This window comes from Tachypleus tridentatus, chromosome 11 (genome assembly GCF_004210375.1).
Source record: "Tachypleus tridentatus isolate NWPU-2018 chromosome 11, ASM421037v1, whole genome shotgun sequence".
NCBI lineage: Eukaryota > Metazoa > Arthropoda > Merostomata > Xiphosura > Limulidae > Tachypleus > Tachypleus tridentatus.
In genome coordinates, this window is record NC_134835.1 from 47,784,712 (window position 1) to 47,812,498 (window position 27,787).

The 27,787-nt window shown below is 32.0% G+C and overlaps 1 protein-coding gene across 1 annotated transcript; it reads left to right on the forward strand.

The window, feature by feature from the left end:
• Nucleotides 1-1,076: 1,076 nt before the first annotated feature.
• On the forward strand, nt 1,077-26,436 carry LOC143231357 (myosin-10-like). The gene is made up of 3 exons (XM_076465899.1): nt 1,077-1,190; nt 1,452-1,816; nt 26,266-26,436. Exons 2-3 carry the CDS (start codon nt 1,457-1,459, stop codon nt 26,434-26,436), a joined length of 531 nt encoding a protein of 176 aa, XP_076322014.1. The 5' UTR covers nt 1,077-1,190; nt 1,452-1,456.
• Nucleotides 26,437-27,787: the final 1,351 nt, after the last annotated feature.

A 27,787-nucleotide genomic window follows, 5' to 3' on the forward strand; every position in this document is an offset into this window, starting at 1 on the left:
GTAACTTAAGTTCAGATTTTAGCAGTCTGAGCCTATTAATTTATTACTACCATCAGAAAAACGGATCATTTAAAGATCACCCGGACAAAAGTACATCGTTACAACAACTACTTTATTAATAGCTATTAGTAAAATACTTTTATAATTTTGGATTTAGAAAACACAGTTCGAGGTATTTCGTCTCCTGAAAGAGAAGTCTTTTTTTTTTTACCTATAGTTTTTTTTTTAACTTAAAATTAGTATTCGCATGGGGCCTGGCATGGCCTAGCGCGTAAGGCGTGCGACTCGTAATCCGAGGGTCGCGGGTTCGCGCTCGCGTCGCGCCAAACATGCTCGCCCTCCCAGCCGTGGGGGCCTTATAATGTGACGGTCAATCCCACTATTCGTTGGTAAAAGAGTAGCCCAAGAGTTGGCGGTGGGTGGTGATGACTAGCTGCCTTCCCTCTAGTCTTACACTGCTAAATTAGGGACGACTAGCACAGATAGCCCTCGAGTAGCTTTGTGCGAAATTCCAAAACAAACAAATATTCGCATATTTTGAAATGAAAATATTATTTAATTGGGATAACTCCATAATAAGATTTTCGTCATACATTGTTGTTTGTTCCTAAACGTAATTGATCATAATTTACACTCAAGTCATATTAAAAATTTGGAACAAAAATAAAATCACTGATATATTAATAACATCAGGATTCCACTAGATGAGACCCCCGCTACGGATTTACAACTCTAAAAGCAGCAGTTCGATTCCACTCCGTGCGCCACGCAGATAACCTGATGTAGCTTTGCTGTAAGAAAACACACATTCTCCACTGGATGATTAGGGTTAAAGTCGCGGTACGATTTAAATATAAATAAAATCTGCCTATACTGATAGAAAAAAAAAAGTGCTTTCTTTGTTTTGAAGAACACTTACTACAATAATTTTTAACACGGAAATGTTACTCAAAAAAAAATAAATAGGAAAAGCATGGTGATTAACTTCAACTGAGTCATCAACATGTGAACTCTAACCTCTAAAATTCAGATTTATAGTCGTGTATCATCATCACCATGTCATGCGCAGAAAAGTTAATCTAGGGTGTAGAGACTGAAAGCGGTAGCCTTACTTGAGAGCTGAGGCCGTTGTATAGAAGTTGTACTGTCGGTTAACTTGAAAATTGAATGCAGTAGTGTAGTGGTCGTAGGTATAGTTGTTTAATTTCAAATAATTAAGAAGCGTAAACGTCCAATATTTTATGTTTTCCTCAATATTTATTCCATTTGTACTTAAGCTAAAAGTAAATTATAATTGAACTGTAGTAATACTGAAACTAAAAGCTGTTCATTTTTATTAAAAAAACTTTTAACGCACAGTCCAACCATCTAACTAACTACGTTGTTCATATTAAACATTTATTCGGTAATATTTGACGGCAACTACTTATCGAAAGTTGACTTTGCACTAGGCGAAATGGCGGATACCGTCTCTTTGGATTTTCATAAAGACCCAGAATTGAAGTATCTAGTTGTGGACAGGAATGTTGGAATAAATGATCCATCTGTCCAAGCAGAGTGGACTTCTAAAAAGTTGATTTGGGTTCCCCATGAAAATCATGGTTTTGTGTCAGCTAGTGTTAAGATCGACCGTGGTGATGAGCTGGAAGTAGAGATTGTAGAAACTGGGAAAAGGTGCTTAGTTAATAAAGATGATGCTCAGAAAATGAACCCCCCAAAATTTAACAAAGTAGAAGATATGGCAGAATTGACGTGCTTAAATGAAGCATCTGTTTTATACAACTTGAAAGATCGATATTATTCAGGTTTGATTTATGTAAGTACTTATACATTGTAATATAATCCTTTCATATTTATTTCAAACTTTTAACTGTATTCAAATTATTGTTCTGAAGATACTACAAGTAGCATGAACAGCAAGACAGACCAGAATTTGGTGCTGAAAAGTAACATTTATAGTATCAAAAGAGTATTAATGACAACAACTAAGGGAGTTTTTTTTTATTTTAAATGCATATTGAAGCATATGATGTTATTAGTGGAATGATTAATCAATACAACATTTTACAATAAATTTCTAAGATTTCTATAAAGCTGTAGCTTCTTAAGTATACAATACTTTGAATGGCTTATTTGAAAGTTCTTTATTAGTTTGAACAAAATGTTTCAAGCAGGTTGTAAGAAATAATTTTAGAATAATTTGTTTGTGTTTTGAATAACATAAACTGCTTACATTTGTGGAATTGATAAGAGATGCATGCACATGATGAAGTACATGTAAGCAAGTTGGTAGATAGTGTGTTTGGGAAAGCTCTAAATCAATAAATTACTTTGTTAGATTGTTGTGAAAGAACTTTACCTTTCACGAATTGTGTTATGAATTGTAATAGATATTAAGTGAATGAATTGGTTGGTAATACTAACCAGAATGTTACAAATGATCTTGGTTTATTTTACACTACTATGTGAAAAACTTTATAATAAATTGCCTGAATTAGAATCTTTGAAAGTTCACATCTTGGATGCCATTGGTACTATTGAATTTTATTAAATGAAGGTTATGAAGTTGTTATTTTAGAAGTTTTAAAGGTCTTTAAAGAGCATGTTAATGAATGAAGGATTGTGAATGAAAAAAAACCTGAATAACTTTAAAAGCCCTCTTCATAACAATTTGGTTCTGTGTAATCCTGATCAATGTGATTTAAAATTAGTCTTCTATAATTACTGCATCAGTATTCCTATAAGTAACAACTCTGATTTCATTATGTTGTTTCTCATGCCAACTTTGATTATCTGAGCTATACAATTTATGAAGAAAAATACCTTCTACTTTTCCAACTCCAGATTGTAACCCATATGAATTCAACTTCTTGATTACCTTTTCTTTTCTGTTGTGTGTATGTGTGTATTTAGACCTAGTAGGTTGATTTTCATCTCTTATACAAAGATAAAGCCTACCTCCTTTTCTGAAGTCTGTCATTGTTAAATAACTTCTAAACTGGAATTTGGATAACTACTATTATTAATGTTTTCATAATTCCAATTATATTATCTTTCATTTAAACTTGAGTCCAGGAGTCCAGAAAATTTTATTGTACTCCTTGGCATGGCCAGGTGGTTAAGGCACTTAACTCGTAATCCTGGGAATCACAGGTTTGAATCCCTGTCACACCAAATATGCTTGCCCTTTCAGCCATGGTGCATTATAATGTGACAGTTAATTCCACTATTCATTGATAAAAGAGTAGCCCAAAAGTGATGGATGTTGATGATTTGTAGCCTTTCCTCTAGTCTTGCACTGCTAAATTAGGAATGGCTAATGCAGATATCCCTTGTGTAACTTCACACTAAATTCAAACCCAACAAATTAAAAATAAATATATGTTAAAGAATATTGTAATAATCCTTCTGAAGAACCAAAATGGTTCCAATAGAAAAGCTTTGTGTAAAATTAAAAAACAAACCTTTTATTCCTAACATTAGAGTAATATAAGCTTATTCTTAAGTGATGAATCTACAATACTTTTACCTTTAAATCTGACAAACAAATTTTTAAAATTAATTAAATTATGCTGTAAATTACCTAATTACAAACTCTTCATTGCTTATGCCATTCTGTTGATTTGTTTATTTCCAATTTCCCTCACCCCTATGGAAGTTTAGTTTACTATTTAAATATTAATATGCTTACAGCTACTCATCTAGTTCAAGGGATTAACATTAATAAATCAATTACCATATTAAATTTTCAATGAGTTAAATTTAGTTGCAGCTTGTTACAGACAACTTCATGTTCCCATATGATCAACATATTGCAAAAATATTATCTCTAAGAAATTAGAAGGCAGCATGTTATTGTCATAGAGAAGTAAAATAAAGCTAAGAGAATTATGTGGTAGTAGACCAGGGATTATTTTAAGAGTAGCAGGTGACAGTAACTTAGAATGCTCATTGAATGAGTGGGAAATTTCTTACAGCAGTAAAAAACAAAATAAAAGTGAATTTAGTACATGGTGAGTTAAGATTTTACTTCATACAGAATACTTATTCTAGAATTAAAGTGAGCATCATTTTTATGATATTAAAATTTACAAAATGAATTTAAGTAGTTAAAGCACTCCTTTTATTTTTCCTCTTGAAATATGTGCCATGTTTTGAAACAGTTAAAAAAATTAATTCCATTACTCCAATTTTTCTTTTTAAGTAATTAATATAAATCTAAGTAGCTAGTAACACTATGGTTTATTCTCTTTATTTCCTTCTTTATGAATTATAAAAATAATAATTTTTGTTTTCAAAACCAACATAGCCACTAAATTAACCTGAAGTAAATACAGTAGATCAATTATTTGGACCAAGGGTGATTAAGATAATAACAAAAATCTAGGTAATTCAACATTTAAAAAATATCTTGTATATATTGTATAATATTCCTCTGTTGGCATTTTACCAAATTCATTGTTTTGTGACCACTGATTTCTTTGTCACCACCTAAGAATCACTCTTATGTTTGGAAGACATTTTTCATCCTGACAGAGAGCAACTTTAAAAAATTAAAATGTTTTTCTAAAGTTTGAGTAAAAACAAAGTACTTCTATTCTTAACAAAATTAATGTTGTAACTGATGGTTGGATCTACAGCAAGATCTACCCTTTACTGTAAAGTGATTCAAGCTTGTTAGGACACTTAACATTTGTTTGTTTTTTACAAAAAAAATATCTGTATATACATTTTTAGTTTTCAAAATTTGATACAGAAAATCAACACTTTACTGCATATATGTTTTTCAGTACATTCTGAAGTTACCTCAACTGGCTTTAATATTTTAGAAGCTCTGACGTTCTATAAATCAAACTTAGCTGATATTGAGATATTTTCATCGATTTTGTAAAATTATTTACAGAAACATATTGTAATAATAAAATTTTTTGAGGGTCTATGGCTTCAAGCTTTTGATTGTGAGTGCATCATAAGATTGGTCAAATCTCACTACTTGATTAGAGTACCACAAGAATTGGTGATGGTTGCTCTTAACTAGCTGATTCCACTCTGCCATTTGAAAACTAGGAATGGCGAGTGCACGTAGCCCTTGTTTGGTTTTGGACAAGTATCTGAATCAAAGAAACTTTCTCAAAAGTATTAATCTATTCTCTGTAAGGACAACTGTGGCATATAATTATGTATATGTAACTTCATTTACAAGAAAATTTGCTGTCAGTAATCTCAATAATATATAGACATATTGATATAATACATTGTCAGTTATGGAAACATGTTGCAATATTTTTAATTCATGATTTTTATTGTAAAAAGTTAGAAAATGAGTGATACTGCAGTCTATAGAATCCCAAGTCAAAGTTCATGTTTTTTTTAAACCTCTTGTTCTGAGAAAGTTCTGTTTCTTATGAGATTATATTCTTTCATCATTCATTTGATATGTCCATTTAAGCCTAGTCTCAACAGTATGGGTTAGTACTAAGTTTTGTGTCTTGTTACTTTTCAGAAGTATGTTGCCTGTTTTCTTTTGATAGGTATTATTTATTTCCTCATTTGGCCAGCAGTTTTTATACCTTGTTTTTTTTATTTTTTCTTTCTAACAAACAATATTTCAGTATTCTTTATATTCATTTCTGGAGTGAATCAACAATTGATGGACCAGTTTTTGTTTTGTAAGTTAGTGCTGACCAGATGCAACATTTTATTTTTACATTGGATATATAAATATTTGTTTCAGTTTATTGGATATTAATCTAGCTGTTTATGTACATTTATAGTTTTGTTATTACATCTACCATCTGCTCTAGTGATTTGTACCACATAGGTGAAAGAAGATACCTGATCCAAGTTAAATTTGTAGTTAATGTTTAACTACAAGTAGGCTATCTCTTCTTTGTTGATACAATCAACTTTTTCATTTTTTTTTTCATATTACAATGCATTGTAAGCTGTTCACGGGTGTTGATACTATAATTAATAGCATGTTTTGCAAGGTTACCTCTCTGCCAACAACACTGTAATATCTGCATATCTTAAGTAATTCATGGATCTTATGACAGTAAGTTAGATATTCATTCTAAGTTTCTCACTACTTTATTTCTCTCAAGATTACTTCTGAATATAGAGTTAAGAGGTTTGTTTGTTTTGAATTTCGTGCAAAGCTAGTCAAGGGCTATCTTTGCTATCCATCCCTAATTTAGCAGTGTAAGACCAGAGGGAAGGCAGCTAGTCATCACCACTCACTGCCAGCTCTTGGGCTATTCTTTTACTAACAAATTGTGGGATTGACTGTCACATTATAATGCCCACAACTGAAAGAACGAGCATGCTTGGTGTTACAGGAATTTGAACCCGCGACCCTTGGATTACGAGTTGAATGCCTTAAACCACCTGGCCATGCCGGGCCTCATTTTGCAGAGTAAGGCTAGAGGGAAGGCAGCTAGTCATCACCCCACTGCCAACTCTTGGGCTATTTTACCAACGAATAGTGTAATTGACCATCATATTATAATGCCCCCATGGCTAAAAGGGCGAGCATGTTTAGTGTGACAGAGATTCAAACCCACGACCCTCAGATTACGAGTGGAACGCTTTAATCCACCTGGCTGTGCCAGGACTAAAGTTAAGAGGTTAGGGGAAAACATACATGGCTACTTTCCTTACATCACATTTGGTATCTGCATATTCATGTGTTGTTTTCTATTCTTTCTGCTAATGCTTGATCCTGATATGTTTGTGATTCCTATGCTTTGTAAGGTTTTGAAGTACATATGATCAATCCTATCAAAGACCTTTTCTCAGTTAAAACACAAGTACATGTTTTTTCTAGTTCTTTTTCTTGTATCATTCTTAACCTACACAGTTTCTTTGCTACCTCTTCTTGATGAGAAATCATACTGAACTTTACTAAGATTTGTAATATTCTGGAAGTGTTTATTAGGGCGTATAAATAAATAATAATCATAAAAACTAGTCGCGACCTGCAAATATTCTTGCATGTCATTTAACATTTTACCCTTTGTTTGCAGGCGTTTTGTGTTAGATTGATAAATCCTAGCCTGTTGTTTCTTATTTTAAATGTGGTGAAACAGATTAATGTAGACAGTTTTATTTAATAAAACTACAAGTTAAACAATGAATTAGCGATATTTATAATACCATACAGAATGTGAAATAGATATAAGTGTTCATTGTATGACACAGTTTTAAGAGTTGGAACAAAAATGTATCAAAATGAAGAGATAAAACCGTACTAAAGGGAAAAATGTGGCTAAAAGGTGTTTAGAGCAGCCTATGAAATCAACCGAAGCTAAATTATTGCAAAGTAAAGAAACATAAGATTGTAATGAAGGCAAACTTGGTTGGACATGCAAAAACGACGGAATGCGTGTTCACAATGTGACAAGCATATGGTTTTGAACAAACTACGCAAGCGAAATTTCGACCCAAATAAGTCGAGAAACTCCATAGAAATAGTATTTGGTACATTTAGTTTTTTTTTAATCATAGCTGCCCATAGAATTGCTCATAGTTTTTTCAAGTACAAACTTTCATCTCATATCTCGGGGTAATGATGGGCCCAGTATAGAATGGTGGGTAGAACGCTCGACTCGCGATCTGAGGGTTGCGGGTTCGGATCCCTGTCACACCAAACATGCTCGCCCCTTTCAACTGACCAGCTACCTTCCCTCTAATCTTACACTGCTAGTCCTTGTGTAGTTTTGCGCGAAATTAAAAAAAAATCATTTGACTGATTTGAGATCTCATTACAGTTTTAGACTCGGCTTTTAGATTGATGTATGTTATCCCACCAAAGTCACATACGTTTATTTACTTTATTCCTGCCTAAAATAATTTCATTTTGAGGGTGGGTTGGTAGAGGTCTCGATGAGTAATAAAATAGAATCGGGTATACGCGCAATCTTCCTGCTCTTCAATTGGTACTGCTAGCGCTCACAATATAAAGCTAATAAAAAACAAAAAAGGATAATAAATTAATTTACTCTAATCATGCCTAACATAATTCCAAATGTCACGGTTATTAGAGATTCCTTCTTGTTAGGAATTACACGCGTGTTAAGTGTTTTGTGAAATACTTTACAAATAATAATAAAACAACTAAAAATGGAAGCCAGTCGTCCCGTGATGATAGCGACATTGTACAATTCTGTACAGTGGTCGTTGCACTAAAAAGTTTGACTAAGCGTTACAGGCATGATGCATTTGAATCGAATTAGAGCCAATATGCAGTCCGAGCTCATCGGACATAGGCCTATCTTTTGATCGAGAAAACTTTCAGGCAGACAAACGCAAGCGTATTACTTATGCCTTTTGCTTAAAAGTTTTGAAGAAATAAGTTACACGCTTTGTAAAGAATACCATATTTTAAAAGTTAAAATAATTTTTTTATTGCTGTATTCAAGAAGTATTGAACTGAGTTGGGAAATCTGAGCTTAGACATATTTTCTCAGTTTTGTGTGTGCTGTTTAAGCATACAACTCACTGCTTTTGTAATATTTCTGTAAAAGTAATTAGAACAGTAACGTTAAAATATTGATGATAATAAAAAATATGGAAACTTTTACCATGTTTAAAAGAAATGTCAAATTGTGTGCTGTACTACTAAATAAGAGTTCAGATCTACTATCAAGATGTCGCTCTTTGTAATAAAACAAAAGAGTTTGAACAATGATGCAGTTTTACATGTTTTTATTTTATTTTTATTCTGTTCCATGATTTTAAATCTATCAAAATCTGTATTACTTAAATTACTACTTATAACGTAATTATTCAGGAAGAGATTGAAAGTGACTCTTAACGTATTTGTATTTAAAATAATTAAAATTCTCAATAACAATTTGATGCATTTTTCAACTGTTTTGTGGTTCCCTGGGCCAACCCCCTGTAACCCATATTGGGATTACAAGTACAGCAACGCAAGTGATATGTACATACGGAATAACATTTTTGGTAGGTTCTCCATACAGATATTACATTAAGAACTGAACTTTTTTCACTTGTAACATAAATTTCTGTTCTAATGTTACTACATTTGATTTGTATTAGTAATTTCACACAAAAATAAAGAGGTTCAATTATCTTTTTTTTTTAAAAAAAGTTAATTTGTTCTCTGATTAACCTGAATTAAACATTTGACTAAGTTCGTTGAACAAGTTTTAAATATTCACGTATCTTTACTTTCAGTGTTTTAAAAGTTACAAAGAGATAAGCCTAGTGAATAAACAAGTAAGGGGATTTTATGAAAGATTATAAGACGGATTCGTAGATTTGAGCTTGAGCGTTCTAAATAAACGTAATATGAAAATAAGTAGCGGAACTATCTTTATATCGTGAGTGAGTGAGTGAGGTTCGTGTAAATCGGTGCACTTGGTAATAAGCCAATGTTCTTTCCTCGCGTGCGTAGGTGTATTTGATGCGACCTGAATTCTACGCTATTTGTAATTTGTATTGAAATATTCATTAAACTTGAAATAAACGTCTTTACTGGCTGAATGTGCTATGTATATGTTTATGGTGGGTGATTTACCACATTTTATCTGGCAAACTAATTATGTAATATTTTTGTACCTTTAAGAAATAACGTTTAGGGACAGTTTTTCTAACACCTTCCAGAAATGGTGGTGCACAGAAATCTATATTTTGACTACATTTCACAGTAATTTATCGAATTGTAAACATTGCAAAACATATTTATGTATTAAATATATTTTGGCATAAATTTTGAAACTGTTGAATAATTTTACGAGGTTTATAGCCACGATATTTATGCTGCAAAAAATAAATAATTATGTATCTTAAAACTGTTTATTGTACATAAAGAATTAGGCATTTATTTTTACTGCAAAACTTAATTTTATCGCTTTTGCCCAAACTAGAAACAGTTTAATACAATAGCATTTAATAAAATGTGAGATATGGTGCAATACCATTATTAAGAGCAGTTTAACGCTAATGTTTTTGTATAACAACAAAGGTATCTTTACAAATTGTCTGCACAGCAGGCGCCACTTGTCAATCAACAAGAAACATTAAGTCATAACCCAATATAAAGTTAAATCTAGTAGCAGTGACCTAAACTTGACTTTACTAAGTCTAGAAATTCAGACTGATTATGCGGTCATATGTAAATTGTTAAATAAAAAATAAAAAAAGGAGGCGTAGCGGCGTGATTGTATAAAATTCACAGTTCTGGTAGTAGTAAAATTAGACATGTATGTTAGTACTAAGAACTTTACTATAACTCCTGCACATCAGGGCTGTTAACTATGAAAGGACTAATGTTAATTTTTACGCCACTTGATTTGGTTCTGTTTATAGCTGATGCGAAATAATAAGTGACAATGTTTCTTTTTTAGGTTTAGAATAGATGATTTTCCATTTGTTCTTCTAACCTCATCATAGTTGCTGGTAATGTATCTCCCAAACTAATCATCATTACTATGAGATTATTCCCAACTGACAGTTTCATTCGAGGTCTGCTGTCTCTGCTCTGTACACTGTCCAATCTTGTCACACTTATTTTTTCAGTCAGCCCTTGATTCCTTTGAAGAAAGATCTTTATCTAGCTGGTCCATGAACCTAGTGTTTTCTTTTCATCTGAGTAAGAAGAATGTCCTTGTCTTCTGGGATCTCGATCAAGGTCAAAGCATCCCATGATAGTTGTCAGAAAAGTCAGCTAGATTATTGACACATTGTTTGAGAATGTGCTAGAATATTTCACAATAATATGCTAAAACTTTTCAGAATATTCTATAATCTTCGAAGGTTATTTAAAATATTAAGAAACATTTTGAATGTGTACAATATTCAGAAAGAATGCGAACTACAAGGTAAAATTTCAACTACTTTGAGCAACTGTGTTATTCATTATGGAATATGAATAGAATTTGATGAGAATTACTAAGTGAGGGGTTGACAATTGCTGTAAATCAAAACTTCAAAAGTAGAGAGCATCCTAATACGTGTATGTAGTTTGTGTTCTTGAAGGTTAAACATCGCGTTTAAACAGTTGTATCATATAATTATTTAAACCTAAATGTTGTAATTTGTCATACGATTGTTATCTGCCCCATCTTTTAAGCCTCGGGACCCATAGAAATGTGTAGATAGTGATTCGTATTTTGTTTATATGTTTAGGTGTAGCGTTCTGTAACTGCATGTAGGACAATTGAATTATGGAAACGAATGTAAGATATAAGCAGTTTATCGCGCTCAGTTGACATGTATGAAATATTGAAACTTTGCTCAGACTTCAGTGGTAACGACTTCATTAAGTTACTGTTTCGGTTTGAATATTTTTCTCGGATCTTGCATAAATCAACTAGAACATTTTTTATAAAACAAACCTTACGCGTCACTGAATCGTACCCACGTTTCGATAATAACCTTTAGAAATATTTCCTCTCACTGGTTTATTTTTATAAAGCTGAAAGCTTCAGGATGTGGTCTAGAGTGAGTGATATATCCTGTGAAACAGTTGGTGAGGATTACCATATATGGAAAACTGTTCAGTTCTTCATAAGGTGTAGAAGATGTATCGATGAACAGGAACACGTCTTAACGTATATATTTACGGACATGGGTGTCTCATCATCAGTAAAATGGAACAGCTCTTTCAACATTGCTAGTATGTGGGTTTTTAAATCGTACGCACATAAAAATAAGTATATATTTTTTAAATGCAGTTAATGAGTTCATTGGTTACAGGTCACTAGAACGCCATAACAGTTTCGCCTTGTACTTCTTGATTTCAGGTTAATTCACTAAAGTTAAGCGGTGGGTTTCGAATGTAGAAAATACTACTTCTTGAGTTAAACAGTTGGAAAGTCATTGCCACTTGTGTAACCAACGAATACGAAGCTCAAAAGAATGTTTTTATTATAAATCTGTCCTTCAATCAGATTAGCATTGGTAGTAGTCTTGAAGGTAAATAACCCAGTAAATCGGAATCGATTTTTGCGACTGACACAGTGCGATTCGGCCAGTGTACTTTTGCACGAAACAAGTATATAGTATGTTTATATATTTTTGATTTTACCTGAAGAGTTTGATTTTTTGTTACATTATTTAACATTGAATATTATTTAGGCCTTGACTGTGAAGGTATTAGAATAGCTTCGAGTCTCATTTGGTATAGTCAGTACAGTGCATCTTAGTTGTTCCATTTTGTTATGCTTAATTAAGACAACTGTATGAATTAGTTTTTTTTCAGTTCGATAGTTAGTTCTCGTACAGAAACTTGCTTGTGTATCTTCGTTCTCTACTTTCAGTTAACCAAGCGTGTTAAGGCGTTCGGCTCGTAATCCGAGGGTCGCGGGTTCGAATCCCGGCCGCACAAAACATGCTCGCCATTTCAGCCGTGGGGGCGTTATAATGTGACGGTCAATTCTACTATTCGTTGGTGAAAGAGTACTCCAAGAGTTGGCGGTGGGTGGTGATGACTAGCTGCCTTCTTTCTTGTCTTACACAAAATAAACAAACAAACTTTCAGTTAAATTAAAAAAGCATGATTTTTGTGTTTCTTTGGAATAAGTTACTTTATAAAATGAATACAACAGTAAACTAATATTAAAATACACTTTAAAATGTGTCGGACAGTGTTGATTTTTAAACATTCTTTGAGCTAGAACATAATAAATATGCACGTTGTTTATAAGTGGGAAGGTGAAGAAAGGCTTTCTTTTATTTCGTATATTAATTAATCATATGCATTGATAGTCTACGAATTGACCAAACCTCTCTTCAAAAAACGTACGTATCTAAACTTCAAAAATATGGTTAATAAAGTAAAAGGCCAGTGCAAAGAAGTGGTCAGTATTACACTCGTAGAGTTTAGGTTTCAATAAAGGTTGTTCAATTCATACTTTATCTTTGTTTTTTCGGTTTACATATTATAGCAAGGTAATCACCCAGAGTACAAACCTCGCCCATGTGCAGACAACCTTGTTGACCTTGAAATTCTGCATACAGCCTATATCGTGTTTCAGGTTGCCATACCTAATCTTTGAAAGTCAACTTTTTGTTACATAGCACGTTATATTAACATGAATCATTTTATGCCTAAACATTGACCCTAACGGAGAGTTTGACCCTATATATATATCACAGCAAAAAATAACAAAAAAAAAGAATTTATTTCAATGTGAATTCTTATAACACATTAATTATATACATATCTGCTTTTATAATCAGATGACAAGTGAATAGTTATAAAATAATCGTAATCGAACTGAGCTGGAGTTGGTCCAGTGGTCAGTGCGCACGTATTCGGGAATTTCCACAATTGTCCCATTACCGCGAAAATGCGCTCCGCATTTTGGGATTTTAATGCATTTTAAGTGTTATTCAAATCCTACTATTCTGTTAGGCAAGAGTAACCTAAGAAGTGGCGGCTATTTTTTTGAATAGCTACCATCACTCTGTCTAGTCATATTTACGAACAGCTATGTGTAGGAGTCTCTCTCCGTATGCGCTTTGCGAAAAAATTTATAAAAATAAAAAAGGTGAATTAAACTTCAGGTTTCACATATTGTTTCGCTTTTATTCAATATGGTGTTATAACATCCACGTCTTGTTAATCATGATATTGACCAGTGGAAGTAATGTAACATAGGAATAGGATGGGAGAAAAAAAAACAGGTACAAATATATCGCTTTTTGTGTAGAAATAATGTAGAGTCTATTGATGATAAACGTATAAATGTTCTATAGGTACATAATGAGATACTGTTTATCACCCATCGCAAGTGACTGACTGTTAGTCAGCCTGTTGTCACATTTTTTACGTGTTACTTCAGGGCAGTCAAGTCTGCACTGAGCTTGATTTTAGATAACAGGCTTTTCAAGGCGAAGGCCAGAGAAACATGGAGGTAACTGAGGTTATTGGCATCCATTTTCTATTGACGTAGACGAGTTTATCATTGAAGCGAATAAGCTCTCTAGCGAAACTTTTTTTCACTGCTGCTTTATGTTTAAATTTCTTTTTACAATCATACAATATCCAGTATCAAGTAACAAAGTCCAGCTTCCCCACCCTATAATCGGTTGTGTATTTGTATTTATTCTGGTATATTAAAGAGTGTACATGTATGCTACTTAGTAAAGTTGGGCTAATGAGTGTAGTATTATGCACATATTTTATCTCCTTAGATTGTACAGTGTCTGTAAAATTCGAAAACAGTCTTCTTGAAGAATGGTTACTTGCTCTCACAATAATACATTGAATTAACAAATCTCTCTTACTGTGCTTTACCAAGACCACTTACTAGGCCATTAATTTCATATAAAGGAAACATCGGAACAGATATTCACGATTTCTCATCAGTAAGCTGTATATTGAAGGTTGAAGAGTAATTACGTAAGTCTATCACATGATTAACAGTGGTACTTGCATGAAGGCACACAACAGTTTAAGAACCAAAACATTATTATAAACGGTCATCCACTAAGTTTCTGACGAATTATTTAACGTCAGCATGATATAATCAAATAGGATATGTAAACAATTCCAGCAGAAAAAAAAAAAAATATACAGAAATAGACGTTGAGTTCCAAATAACAGCTTCTTGTATTTTGTACGTCAAAGTAAATTCACCGAAAGCCATGGAATCAGATTATTAATTAAGACAATTAAGAAATGTTTAATAATCGTCAAAAGCAGCACTTCAGTTAACCATCAAATCTATCACGTTCACTGTTCATAGATAGCTAATTACTTCACACGTTCGCTATCAGTGATCACACATTCCTAACTCACCTACCACTTTAACCTCTGTTAGATACCAAGGTTTAAGTTACTTAATAGCCTAATGTGATAGTGTATCTTTACACTCGGACACAGTAAATTCACAGGAAAATAAAAATAACCCTAAATAAAGGTAATCAGCAATAATGTCATTATTATTGCTTTACGATAACTAATTTTATTCGGATAGTGTTTACCATTTACTTTAAATACCTCTGCTGTAGATATCTCTATTGTAAATTGGCATACATTTCATTAAATAATCAATACTTGTTATTCCCTAAGAAATGATCCACGATGGCTTTGTGCGTAATTTTGATGCAGTATAAGTTAAGAATATATAAGAATTTTTCATGTAAAAAGAGGTCCTGTTGTTCCGTGTTATGGTGTTGAGTTATTCAAAAGTAACCTCTGTTTTTCACGTTTATGAAGAAAAAGTGTAAAGTAATAGCAACAAAGCACGAGTTGGTAATTTTATTGTGTACTATACACAGTGACATTGGAGTTGGAGGTCTCTATTAAAGTGTTAGAGCGGTTTCACTGTAGTACATGCGAGATGAATCTCGAACCTTAACACAGCAGCCGTACTTCGCATAAAAACGAGTTGTATTCAGTGCTTAAAATCGTAGACGTTACATTTAAATATAAGACTAAGTTACGCATATAAATTGGCTATCACATTTTATAACTAGGCGGGAATTTTTTTTCCGATAGGAGTGATGTTTGTACGTGACTTGGGTGTCGTTTTCACAAGTCGTGAAATATTACCAAACATTTCTATAATTCTGATACAAACCAACTTGTATAGAGCAGGCCTCTCGTACATTTTTTCTGGTGGCATTTGAAAGTTGTGACGTTATTTTCTTAATCTGTCTAATATATTTTGAAGTGTCACTTCCTTCTTAAAGTAGTTCGCTAAAGATTAGTTTAATATGCCTGTGTCCATATAATCACATTGTAGCTGAAAAAACAAGTGTTGTGTATTTCGTTATTAATATTATTTCAGATTAACTTGTCTTTCTGTTTCGTGCGTGTGTGTGGATCTATATATTAGTATGATTTACGTATTTTATCTCCAAAGAAGAGTATATGCACAATCTATACAAACCGAAAACAAAAGTTTTTAAATAAAGACTGATTGGTAAATTACTCTTACAACAACACGTTAAATTAACAAATCTTTTATTCTGAATTACAGGTGAAGTGTTGACTGGAGTAGTTTATTTAACTACTAATTATACTGATATAGAGTAATTTACCTAATTAGTATATAACGTAAGAAGACAGTAATTTTATAATAGTAATTTTCCTGAATACTTGTTCTCATTTAAAAGTAATCTCGTTTCTAGAGGTTAAAAAGGTTTGACGAGTTTGTTAATTTTCAACGTGTCAGGTTGTATGTAATACTGGACGTAGTTTCAAAGTGTCTGTCCCTCAAAGTATTCTGTTTCAAGTGTAAACGAAACCAAAATTAAGATTAACATGTATTTTTATTTCTTGCTTTTGAAGTTTTAATGACTTATGTTGTAGCCCACAGAGTGCATAATTCTTCTAGTGGCTCGTGAGAACTAACGTCACAACAGTATAAATTGCAACATTAAGTGTCTTTTATTTAACATTAAGTATTAAACACGGTACTTGTTACAGCCCATTGTTATTGACACAATCTCTGAAAAATTAAAGCATCTTGAGTGTTTGATTCCATATATTATGTTTGTTTTTATCACAATACCTGAACGAAACTTAAATTGTATTGGAAACTTTCATACAAATATATTGAGTGTTTTCCTCATGTAAATTCTTATTATTTTTCCATGTTAATGAATTGTTCAACATTGTTTTGTATTTGTTTCTCGAAATGAACTGACGAAATTTAAATTTCTTAAAATACTTACCCGAAGGAATTGCCTGATAAAGCGTCACACCCGCAATCTAAACCTACCCGTCCTATATGATTGCGGACTGAATGTGAACATTTGGTTTGCTCAATTAACGATGGACTCGGCAGATAGCTCGATGTGACATTTCTATAAGGAAACACGCACATACGATTAGCGACCAACCCCAAACAAGTTGGGATTAAGGACTTGGAGTAAAAAAATGTAATGGAGGGTTAATAATAGGCATATACTTTTAATGTTAATTTTAAATAAATGTTAGTGTCATATATATATATATATATAATTTCGTCTTATTTTTTATGTATATTTTGAATGCAGTTGGGTGAATAAATACACTGCAGTCAACATAATGATTGCTGTTAATCAAAAACCTTACTTTAGTTTAAAAAAATCTGTGACAACTCCCGTCTGTCCATAGCCTAGCCTGAGGCTTTCTTCTTTCCGTTAAGTGTTGAATTCTCAGATTCAACACTCCTTCCCGCATTCTACGGAAGTCCGGTTTTAACCTGACCTTTGAAACACATGCCAATGCCATTTTGTTTTTTTCTTCTTGAAATTAGTTACTGTTATGGAACGCCTGTTAACTTTCGTGAGTCAAGGTCACGTCTTGTCTATCTGCGCGAAGCGGGCAGAGACAGCCGAGGAACGTGTTATGTCAGTGTCTGATTTTTTTTTTTTTATTTTTTTTATTTTACTGGATGACTGAGGCTTCTGTAATCTGTAAGCGGGACATCTGTGCGCCGAACCTGAGCATGTCCAATACCAAAGCCGTTGTCGCGGTTTTCGATCACGTAATATCCAGTTTTTGTGTGTCAAAGACCTAAGGCATTCAAGTAATTCTGATAACACTGCCGTTTCTCGTAAGGAAAGCGTGTATAGAATACTTCAGGCATTACAGTGCAACACTCCTTTTCAGCAGCATTCACATACCCGTTTCTTTTACGTAAAGTTAATACAATATAGAAAGGATATTAAATTAATTGCAGTGACTATTTACTGTTGCTGTGTGCGTTTTGAAATAGTAATTTTCTTGAATCTTTGTACTCAAAACTAGTATAGTTTCTGGTTGAAACGTTTTGACGGTTTTGCAACGTATCAGGTTATATATAATACCATGCATTTAACGATAATATCCATTTAAACTGATTTCGTGCGTTCCCTTCAAATAATTTTCGATTATCATAGGTTTACACGGATATAGATTCTGTAATTATAAATGTTTGTGTAATGAAATTTTATTTCCAATTATCGTATCAGAAAAATAAATCCATTGAACGTTTTTCATCGTTTACACTGAAACGTTTTAGCATATCGATCAACTTTGTAAGTAGGTGAATGAAGGTATTTCATCTGTGAATGAGATGTGTGTAGTCTTATGGATAGCATGCTCTTTATTTTGTGATGTGGGTGTACCATAACAGTGACAAATAAATCCTATTGTTTAGTTACGTAAGTGTAGCCCAAGAATTGGCAACAGGTGTTGCTTTATTAGCTTCTTTCCCTCTTGTCTGCCAGTTCAAAAGTAGGAAAATTTTGAAAAAAACAAACGTTAGCTCTGCTTTCCCACTTCCAAAATTAACTTCAGTTAGATAAGTACAATTATTTCTACAATCCTAAGTTTCGTTACGAACATTAGAACAGTGAGCACTGCTTTCCCACTGCACAAATTAACTTCAGTTAGATAAGTACAATTATTTGTACAATCCTAAATTTCGTTACGAACATTAGAACAGTGAGCACTACTTTCCCACTGCACAAATTAACTTCAGTTAGATAATAAGTACAACTATTTGTATAACCCTAAATATGGTTACCAATATTAGAACAGTGATATCTCCATACATGGAAATATTTTAATGACAGCTATCTTGATGATTTCTGGTATTGGGTGCAAGGCCTTCGGAGTACTTTTTATAGCTAATATAGTGTATGGTTAATGTATTATTACATATTCTTCTTTACTTTTACTGATAAGTACTTTGAAAATTAATATACTATTCATAATGAATCACGGTTGGTAAAAGTTAGGGTTTTAAATATAAACAGAACAGCCAGTCAGGAAAGTTGATGTTAACATTGATTGCTTCTTACTATATTATATTATTTATATTTTGAAAGCTCTTGAAATATTTGAGGAATGCGAGATGGTATGGCAAAAGAAAATGCCAACGAGAGAGGGGAGGGGCAGTAGAAGAATTTGGCTTATTGGATAGAAACTTCTGGAAGGAGGGAGAGTCAAGAGGAAGTTGTATCTAACTTGTAAAAAGCTGGAGGGCATTGGCACAAATACTACTGAAGTTGTAAAAAGCGGACATTATGTTATTAGATGAAAAAAATAATTTCTTCCCCTAAACATCTACGTAAGATAATTTTCAGCATGCATTTCCTGAACCATAATATAATTTTTTTTCATGTTTTCTTTGGTATTCACTAGACAATTTGAAGTTAGTATTGTAATTAGTCACAAATAATGAGGTGACAACTTGGAACTGCAGAGATGTGACTAATTGTAAATTTAATAGATTTTGTACGTATTATTTGTGGAAAAGTATAAACTATTCACTTTGTAACTTTTAAAAAATATTTTGCACTGGGTTTTGTACTTTTATTTGGATTGTCTAACAGGCTCATTGAGCAACATTTTCTTAATTTGCTGGTGGTAAACAATTAAACTGTAACAACTGAGAGCAACTTTTAAACAACTGGTTGTTCACTTCATATAATTTAAACAATTTAACTCTAATTACAATTTCCATTAAGCTTTTACTTCCCTCTTAATCTGTAATTTGTTCAAAGAGCTGAATGTGTTATTAAAATGATTTTGAATATGCATATCAATAGCCATACCAAATATAAAGTTGCAGCAGAACAGAATATACCAGCACTACATTGCATCACATTCTGACATTTATGTAGGTGGTGAAATGGTATAAAAACATTTTTTTGGAAGGATATGTAACAGCCCTTTACAATGTAGAAAATTCATACACTAGTGTATTCGTGCAGATGTTTAGATTAATAATTTAGAATTTCCAAGATGCAAATATTTAAAATATATATATATATATAATATTATTGGGAAGCAAAGGAATTTGAATTAATTGAGGTATCAGGACTATCCCAAAAGATAATAGAAGCAAGGTGTATCCCAGCTTTGGTAAACAGATGAGAATTCACAGTTTCAAATGTTACTGGTAAAAGCCATCCATGTAGTATGAAAAACATTAAGATTTCTATCTGGAAAGGTGACACAAGCCATTTGTAAACAAGTTGCTACCATGTTATCTATTCAACTATAACATACATGAAGCAACTTTAGAGAGACATCTACCATCACAGACTGGTAACAGTAGCATCAGAGGAAATGTCTGCTGTAATGGAAACTATGGTAATCAAACATTAATGATTGACAGAGGGAAAAACAAGTGCAGTAGACTTCAGGCTGTGGCTTAAATTGATCAATTCCTTCAACAGTGGGCAGAATTAGACTATTTTTAACATTTAAAGGGTATTACAAAAACTTATTTTAGTTGATAACCAATTTGAAAACTGCTTTTCTCTGGTGCAACCAGGAAAGTAAGGCTAAGCCTAATAGTGCTCATAAGGCAAACAATGTAAATGATAAATGAACAAAAGCATGTGATATGTTGTAATGAGTGAATTTGATACTGTTCTGTATTGATGCTAAAGCAAATGTATGGCTGCTGATATCATATGAGGTATTCTATCCCAGTTGTATTGATTAGAGAGTGCATTCTGCTAGAGATAATGCATTACAGTGTAAATATTCTGGTGGCAGTGATTCAGTCCTTTGATTCTTTGTTGCTGATTGTGCTCACTTTTTAATTTTGCTTTTCACTCCTGTTAGAGGCCTTTCCAACATAGTAATATAGCAATGCCTACACAAGTCATTTTACCAGTATTTTGACATTTAGCATTTTGTAGGCATTTTAATGTTGCTAAATATTGATTGCTTGGAGAAGGGTTCAACACCCACTTAATGGCATTGAGAAACAAAGAAATGTTGGTCAACTCATGACACCAAGGCTAATGCTATCCAAAAAGAGATTTGCATCATGTTGTACCAAAGCCATGATAAGTAAAGTGTAGTATCTTGTAACAGATGAGAATTCATTAACACACAGATTAGTGACTAAAGCCATCTATGTGCTTCAGGCTGTAGTACACAATATAATGAAGAAGGATTTTCATCTCAAAAAATGAGTAAGTAATTTGTATACAAGTAGTTTTCATGACACATTCATCCAAAAGTCAAGCTGCTGGACAATGAAATGAGTTTTCACACTATTTCATGTGAAGACATGCTAGGTAAGTTTTTCAATTTTTGTGAAACTGGATGAAACAAGGACTTAATCCATCAACCTTATGCATTAAAATGGTTAGGGAAGGAAGGCATGTAAGGAGTGACACGCTTTGAATATGACAGCCATATGATAGTGGCATTTGCAATGGAAACCATGTCTCAGGGCTTTTGTCAAAAATCATGGTAATCAAATAGAGTATGACTGGAGAAGGTATCATAGATTTTAACAATGTGGTTAGAATCCAAAACCATCCATAATAATAATATTAAAAGGACATGTCTGTGTATATATGTGACCTTCATAGCTCCAAGAAGAAAAAATCTTGTGTAATTAGATTAACAACTTCCAATATTAGGAAAGCCAGTGCACTCTGGTATCAATGTATTTCAACAATGGCTTTTGTTGTCACTTAGAAACAAAATTATAACTTAATATTTTTGTTAGTATATGTATTTTTGTATAAAATAAAATTTATAAACAATAAAATGGGAAGTCATTTGTTAATTTTTAAATTTTTATTCTCCATTGATTAAAGAGGTTAATTTTTATTAAAGACATTGATGATATTGCAGAAAATAACTAAATTTCAGTAGTTTCTGAATTAAACTGAATTAATATTTTACTTTTATAGTAACTTTTATGCACTTGGCTCTAGGCTAGGTTATCTCATTGTTTTTACTTCAAGGTTATTTATTAATTTTTTTAAATCATAACAATATTCACTGCACTTACAAGGTTTCACAGCCCCCTTGCATATCATTCACTAAAATTGTAATGAGGAAGTCATAATGTATGCCAAAATTGAAACAAAGGCTGTTTTATAGAATATTCTAAATATTAGTAGGTCATAAGAACTTTTTTTGAAATTTTATTATCAGTTTTGGAAAAGAAATCATTGTAATATTTTATTTTTGTAATTTAGAGCAGTCTTATGAGACAGCAAGAAATTAGACTACTGGCTAATTACAAATCACTAGATTTGGCCAAATAAAATTTGTATGTGTTTTTGTTTCTTAGAAGTATGTCAAATTAAAATACTTGCTGTTTATTTTTAGTAATATTACTTCAAAATGTAGAACAGCAGAATGTAGAATGTGTTGTAGATGGCATTAATTAATTATATAACCAAACCTTATAAGTGTTATTTGTGGAAAAAAATAAAATCTATAAAGTGTAGACTGACTGCAGTAAACATTAGTGTGTCAGTTCTTATAGTCAAAAAATCTTGTGTATGAGATACCCATGGATAAGTTTACATGGGTTCAGCTTTGATTGTTATTTTTAATTTGAATTAATTTAGACAGTTTTAGTCTTTGAAGTGATTGTTAAGCTAAGCCTATTTTCATGGAATGTTTATAACATTTAAAGTATGAGGGATATGTGAAGTGCTTTTGGAGACAAAATAAAAAAAATCTGATTGGTAAAGTTTTACTTTTTAATACCATTTTAAAGCAAAATTTAAAGGTGAAAAGTGTGAGAATCTGCTTTTTTTTTTTTTTTTTTTTAAGATTAAACATGCTTGAAGTACACATCTCATAAGTTACATTATTGAGATAAGTATAATGTTTTCGTTACTGGGAATGTCTGTTGTATTAGCCATTGTTACCTTAAAAAACACAAGTTTTTGTGTAGTTACATTGTTATTGAAAATTATGTAAATTGACTTCTTTTAGAACACCTTTTATTGTTATATTAATATTGGATTCTGTCTGACTCAAACAGTTTTTTCACTCTGTGAACCAGTAAAATATTCACAAACAGATTACAGACTATTAGATATATATTGGTCTGTAGTCTTTATTCTGAATATAAATTCAATAAACTTTGAAGTAAGTTTTTATAAAGCTTGCTTAATTATCTTGCATTGAACTGAGAATGGGGGGGGGAAGACAACAACTTTTCTGTGTATTCTGATATGTGTAGGAATTATAGATTAAAATTTCACAGAAATGTAATACCTAGTAACTTTTTTTTTCTCTCCTTTTTTTCACAATGTTTTGGTGGACCATTGATTGGGAACCACTGGTATAGATAACATAAATGTTGAGCTTTACCCATCAGCAAACATTAATTCTGTTGTGATAAACCAACTGTAACACCATCTTTATAAAAGCTAAGTTTTTTTTTTTTGTTTTAGATCAAGATTTACCTTTATTTGTACTGAGAAAAGTAATTTATTCTGTATATTGTGATTGAGGGCATGCAAAGATTCACTTAACTGTCCTTGCTTCTGTTGAAAATTTTTTGTATTGGTAGGGAAAATATAGTTTGGGTTAAATCCTTTTTTCACTTTGTTCATATTTGGACCTGGAATGACATTGAGTTCCATACAAGTACTTTTTCATCATGTCCAAACTGCTTGTGCACAAATCATTTGTATGTGCTTTGGTAGAGTGTAAGTTCTTTGGGTTACAATGCTGTTTTGTGAAGGCTGGTATAATTGGTGAGAAACATTTTATGGTGGCCAAAACATGCCAACTTTGCTCAAGCAAACCCTTCACTTGAAGGTCAGTCAACTGCTGTTCGTGTGGTGTGGTTCATACAGCTGTTCACTGCTACTTAACTTACCAGTGTACCTAATGAAACTCCCTATGGAGCAAGTTATTTGATAAAAAGGTAATCAGCAGTTCATAGGTTTATGTTTTGATGCCTGCATTACATTAAGTTATTTGGTTCATAGCATGAGTATAATTAAATTTTATACCAGTTTTTCATCACAATAGTCATTGTATGGTGTAACATCAGTACACTATACTGTTGGTAGGCATTAATATCTCTTGCACATATTTTGCAGACTTTTTGAATTGTTTTTCTTTCCAGTAATTTCTGAATATATAATCCATAAAATTACAATATAATGATTGAGTACCTTTTGATCCCATCAAGATTCCAGGCTAATTTTTGGTATTAACTTTGAGGTTTGTGTGAACTTCAGTATCCAATGTTGATTTTGGTCTTCTGTGTTGAGATGTGACAGTCCAATAGATATCAAAGGTCAAAATTCTCAATGTTAGAAGTAATAGCATATTTGACTAGAGCACGGAGAGGTTTCTAGCGGTAGTTTACTTTTATTGGAACATTTAACATAGAAAAGTTGATTGTACTTTAATGTCATTGGTTTTATATAGATTCCACTATTTGGTGAACCTTCATATATATACACATTAAAAAATTGTTTTAAAAGATTTAGAACAGGGATGAATTTCATAACTTTAACACTGATATACCTGCAAACTGCTATTGCATATGGAAGAGGTAAAGTCAGAAACCTTCTTGAAGCAATTGATTTAACAAGGACTTGCAATGTTCTTGTTGGCACAGCATAGACTTTGAAGAAATTCATAATAAATTAGTTGTATAAAAGTAACTTTTTTATTATTTTCTTTCATCCAAATACTTTAACATATGTAGCTTCTGTTATTTTGAAAACTTGGACATATTTATCTATTTCATTTGATAAGTGATAAAGAAGAAACTGTTTTTAAATAAAAAAAAGTTTTCCTTCTTCAACCTGTCTTCACAAATGCAAGCACTTGTAACTTCTGTCTAATGTGGGCTAATGTTTTTGATCTTTAGCTTGAGATCAAACTTAAGAACATCGTATGTTAAACTGTTTATAAAACTAAATAACTGGTGCTACCATTATGCTTTTTATCCAGTACATGTACGCACTTTTACCTTTGGTGTCCATTTACTAGCGAAAATTATCTCCAAGATAGTGATAATTATAATTATAAATGCTTCAGTTTTTTTGGTTTTTTTTAGCCTTTATAGTAGAACTGATTATTACTCTTCCATGAACATCACTATCAGCAAAATATTGATCCACTAATCAAACTACTGTGATAGTATTTAAAATACCACCGTTTAGTTTCACTCTGCTTCTTATCTTGATTGTTTTAGTTAATTGTAAAAGTTAAAGTATTAGAAATGGTAGTAAGTTTTTTTGTATTGATATACATTTATATATTGTAGACTATGTACCAATACATCAAGGAAACAATACCTAAATTTTCCCTACTTTCAACCCTCCAGTGTAACCAGGGAATTTTCTGTAATACGTGTTGAAATTGGGAGAGGGAAGTTATTAAGTGAATATCTTTTATGAAAGTTGTTTCTTATTTTGTGTTGTGTTTGGTCATAAATATTTTGGGGTTATTATTTTATAAATAATTAAAAAAATTAAAATGTTTCACTGTCTTGTTGTGTGAACCACCCTGATACCTCTGGTTGCCCACTGTTGTTCACCCATATTTTGGGAACCAGTGTCTTGTATGGCATTAACTATGGCTGGTTTTTAATGAACATTACAAAGTTATGTATCACCAAGGCTTTTAATCAGATTTCATTAGTTTGACACATTTTCTTGCCATCAGTTTATACTGAATGTAAATTCTTTTTACATTATTTGTGTTCACAGTAGATTTATGTCAAACTTAACATGTACTGTAGCAACTGGCAGTGTGTTGTTTTAATGAAGTATTTTGATGTGGGTTTATGAAATACATTATCATCTCAAGTGTTTGCTGGGCTTTTACTTAAATTTTGATTATTTTATCAACCTGACATTTAGATAAAAGTGGTGGTGCCAGTATCTTTTTTTATCAACTGTACTGACACAAGTTAAATAACGTACAGCATCTATCTTGATGTTATGACAGTTAATGTAGAGGTCTTTTAAAGCTTCCACATATGAATAACAAATTCTAATTAAGAATGAGAGAAAAAAACAACAGAAACAAAGTAATTTATTTGTAAAGCTTTTGTCATATGAATATGTATCACTTGTTTTAAAAGAATAAGAATAGTAAAACTGTGAAGTAATTTATATGGCAAACTTGGGTAAATAATGTTAAATTTCCATTTAATATTAATGTGAGAATTGTTTAATTGGCTGCTTCACTGTTCCAAATGCACCTTATTCAGCATATACCAGTCCACTTAATGATAGGTTAGATACAGACCTGCTTAATATATTGCACTACAGTGGTACATGGTTTGCTAAAGTATATACATGTATTGCACTGTTATCCAGATGTGCAGAATTTATGCCCCCTCTCTAACTCGTATGCACACACGCACGCATAACACTAAAAAAGGATGGCATAAATATATGATCTATTCTTAGAATTTCATATATTTATAGCCTTTTATCAGTCATGAGGAACTGTTTTTTGTTTGTAGTTTGTAAATTAACTGTTTTGTTTTTGTAATATATGCTCCTTTTTTAAATATTTTGTACCATGATGTGAAATAAGTGTTATCTTTCTGAATTTAGACATACTCTGGTCTTTTCTGTGTTGTGGTCAATCCATACAAGAAGCTACCAATCTACACAGAGAAAGTAATAGAGTTGTATAAAGGCAAGAAAAGACATGAAGTTCCTCCTCACATTTATGCTGTAACAGATGGAGCTTATAGAAGCATGCTACAAGGTATGATTTTATGATTTGGAATTTAGTTTATTAGAGTGTATTCCAGTTGTTCTTCAGCTTGCATAAAACTGAGAACCTTGTAATTTAGATGAATCTGTAAAAGGTATCTGCACAAGGAATTTATTTCATAAAAAATCATTTATCAGATTAAAATAATGAAGGTATCAAAATAAAAAAACACATTCCACAAATTGTGTTTCTTACTTGTCACAAGTAGACTGATGGTATAAGTTCTTATAGGATAATCGTAATGTGCTCATCTCTGTTGGAAAACCTGAGAAAGATGTGGAAATTGTTAAATGTTTAATATGTGATAGATAATGAAAAAGTATAATTTTGTTTAAGTAATGTTACTTTCTTGTATATAAATATAAAATAGGGTAGACGTATGTTCTTGAAATTTTGCAAAGTCATGCAAAAGGGGTTCTAGAAATTTCTGTACCACAAGTAATGGAAAAATTCCTGTTTTTAAGTCAATTCTGGAAAATTTCTGAAACATCTATTGGTAAATTTTCCACATGAAATAATTTAGCTTCATTAAAAATATTGAAGAATTTTTTTTTTTTCAAAATTGAATACAATTATTTAATTTTGGTTCTTGTGAATTTTATATGTTGCACAACTTAATTGTTGTAATTTACAATGGTGAATATGTTTTATGAAGGAAAAAGTGTTTAATATGGTGTGGCAGGATTAGTGAGCCTGAAAATCTGAGTATGGGTCCTGGAAACTCCTAGAATTTTCTATTATGGAGTAATATGAATCTTGATAAAACTGGAAGATATATTTAAACACACATGATATGATTAATGACAGTTGATTTACAGCAGCAAAACTATAGGGTAAAGCACATGCAGATACTTAAGTATCAATTAGGCCAAGCAAATTGGATTAGTAGTTTATAGCTCAAGTCTTTCAAAAAATTATACAGTTGAACAGTTATTATTGATTAATAATTACAAACTTTTCAGTAAAAGTTTGGAAAATTTTATAAAATTCTCTTAATTAAGGAGCATTTGGTGTCATGTAATATTAGCTCAAGCAGTTTGGGTGCATGCAGGTGATAATCAGAAACAATTAGTCTAATTTTCTTGGTGTTACTATAAAGAAAGTTAACACCGTTTTAGAGGGATAAAACTACCACCATATATTTTAAAGAATCTAGTTTATTTTGTAAAGTGTAGGTCTTTTCTGAATAATAGGGTTGCAATCCTAAAGCTAATGTTGGTTATTATGGAATGTTACTTTTGTAGTTACTGTGGTTTGTTGGTATTGACAAAAAGTCGTATTTAAATCTAATCAAAAACACCTTAGGTGTGGAGTAAAATGTGGCCAAAAAGAAAAGAATTGAGCTGTGACTTAAAG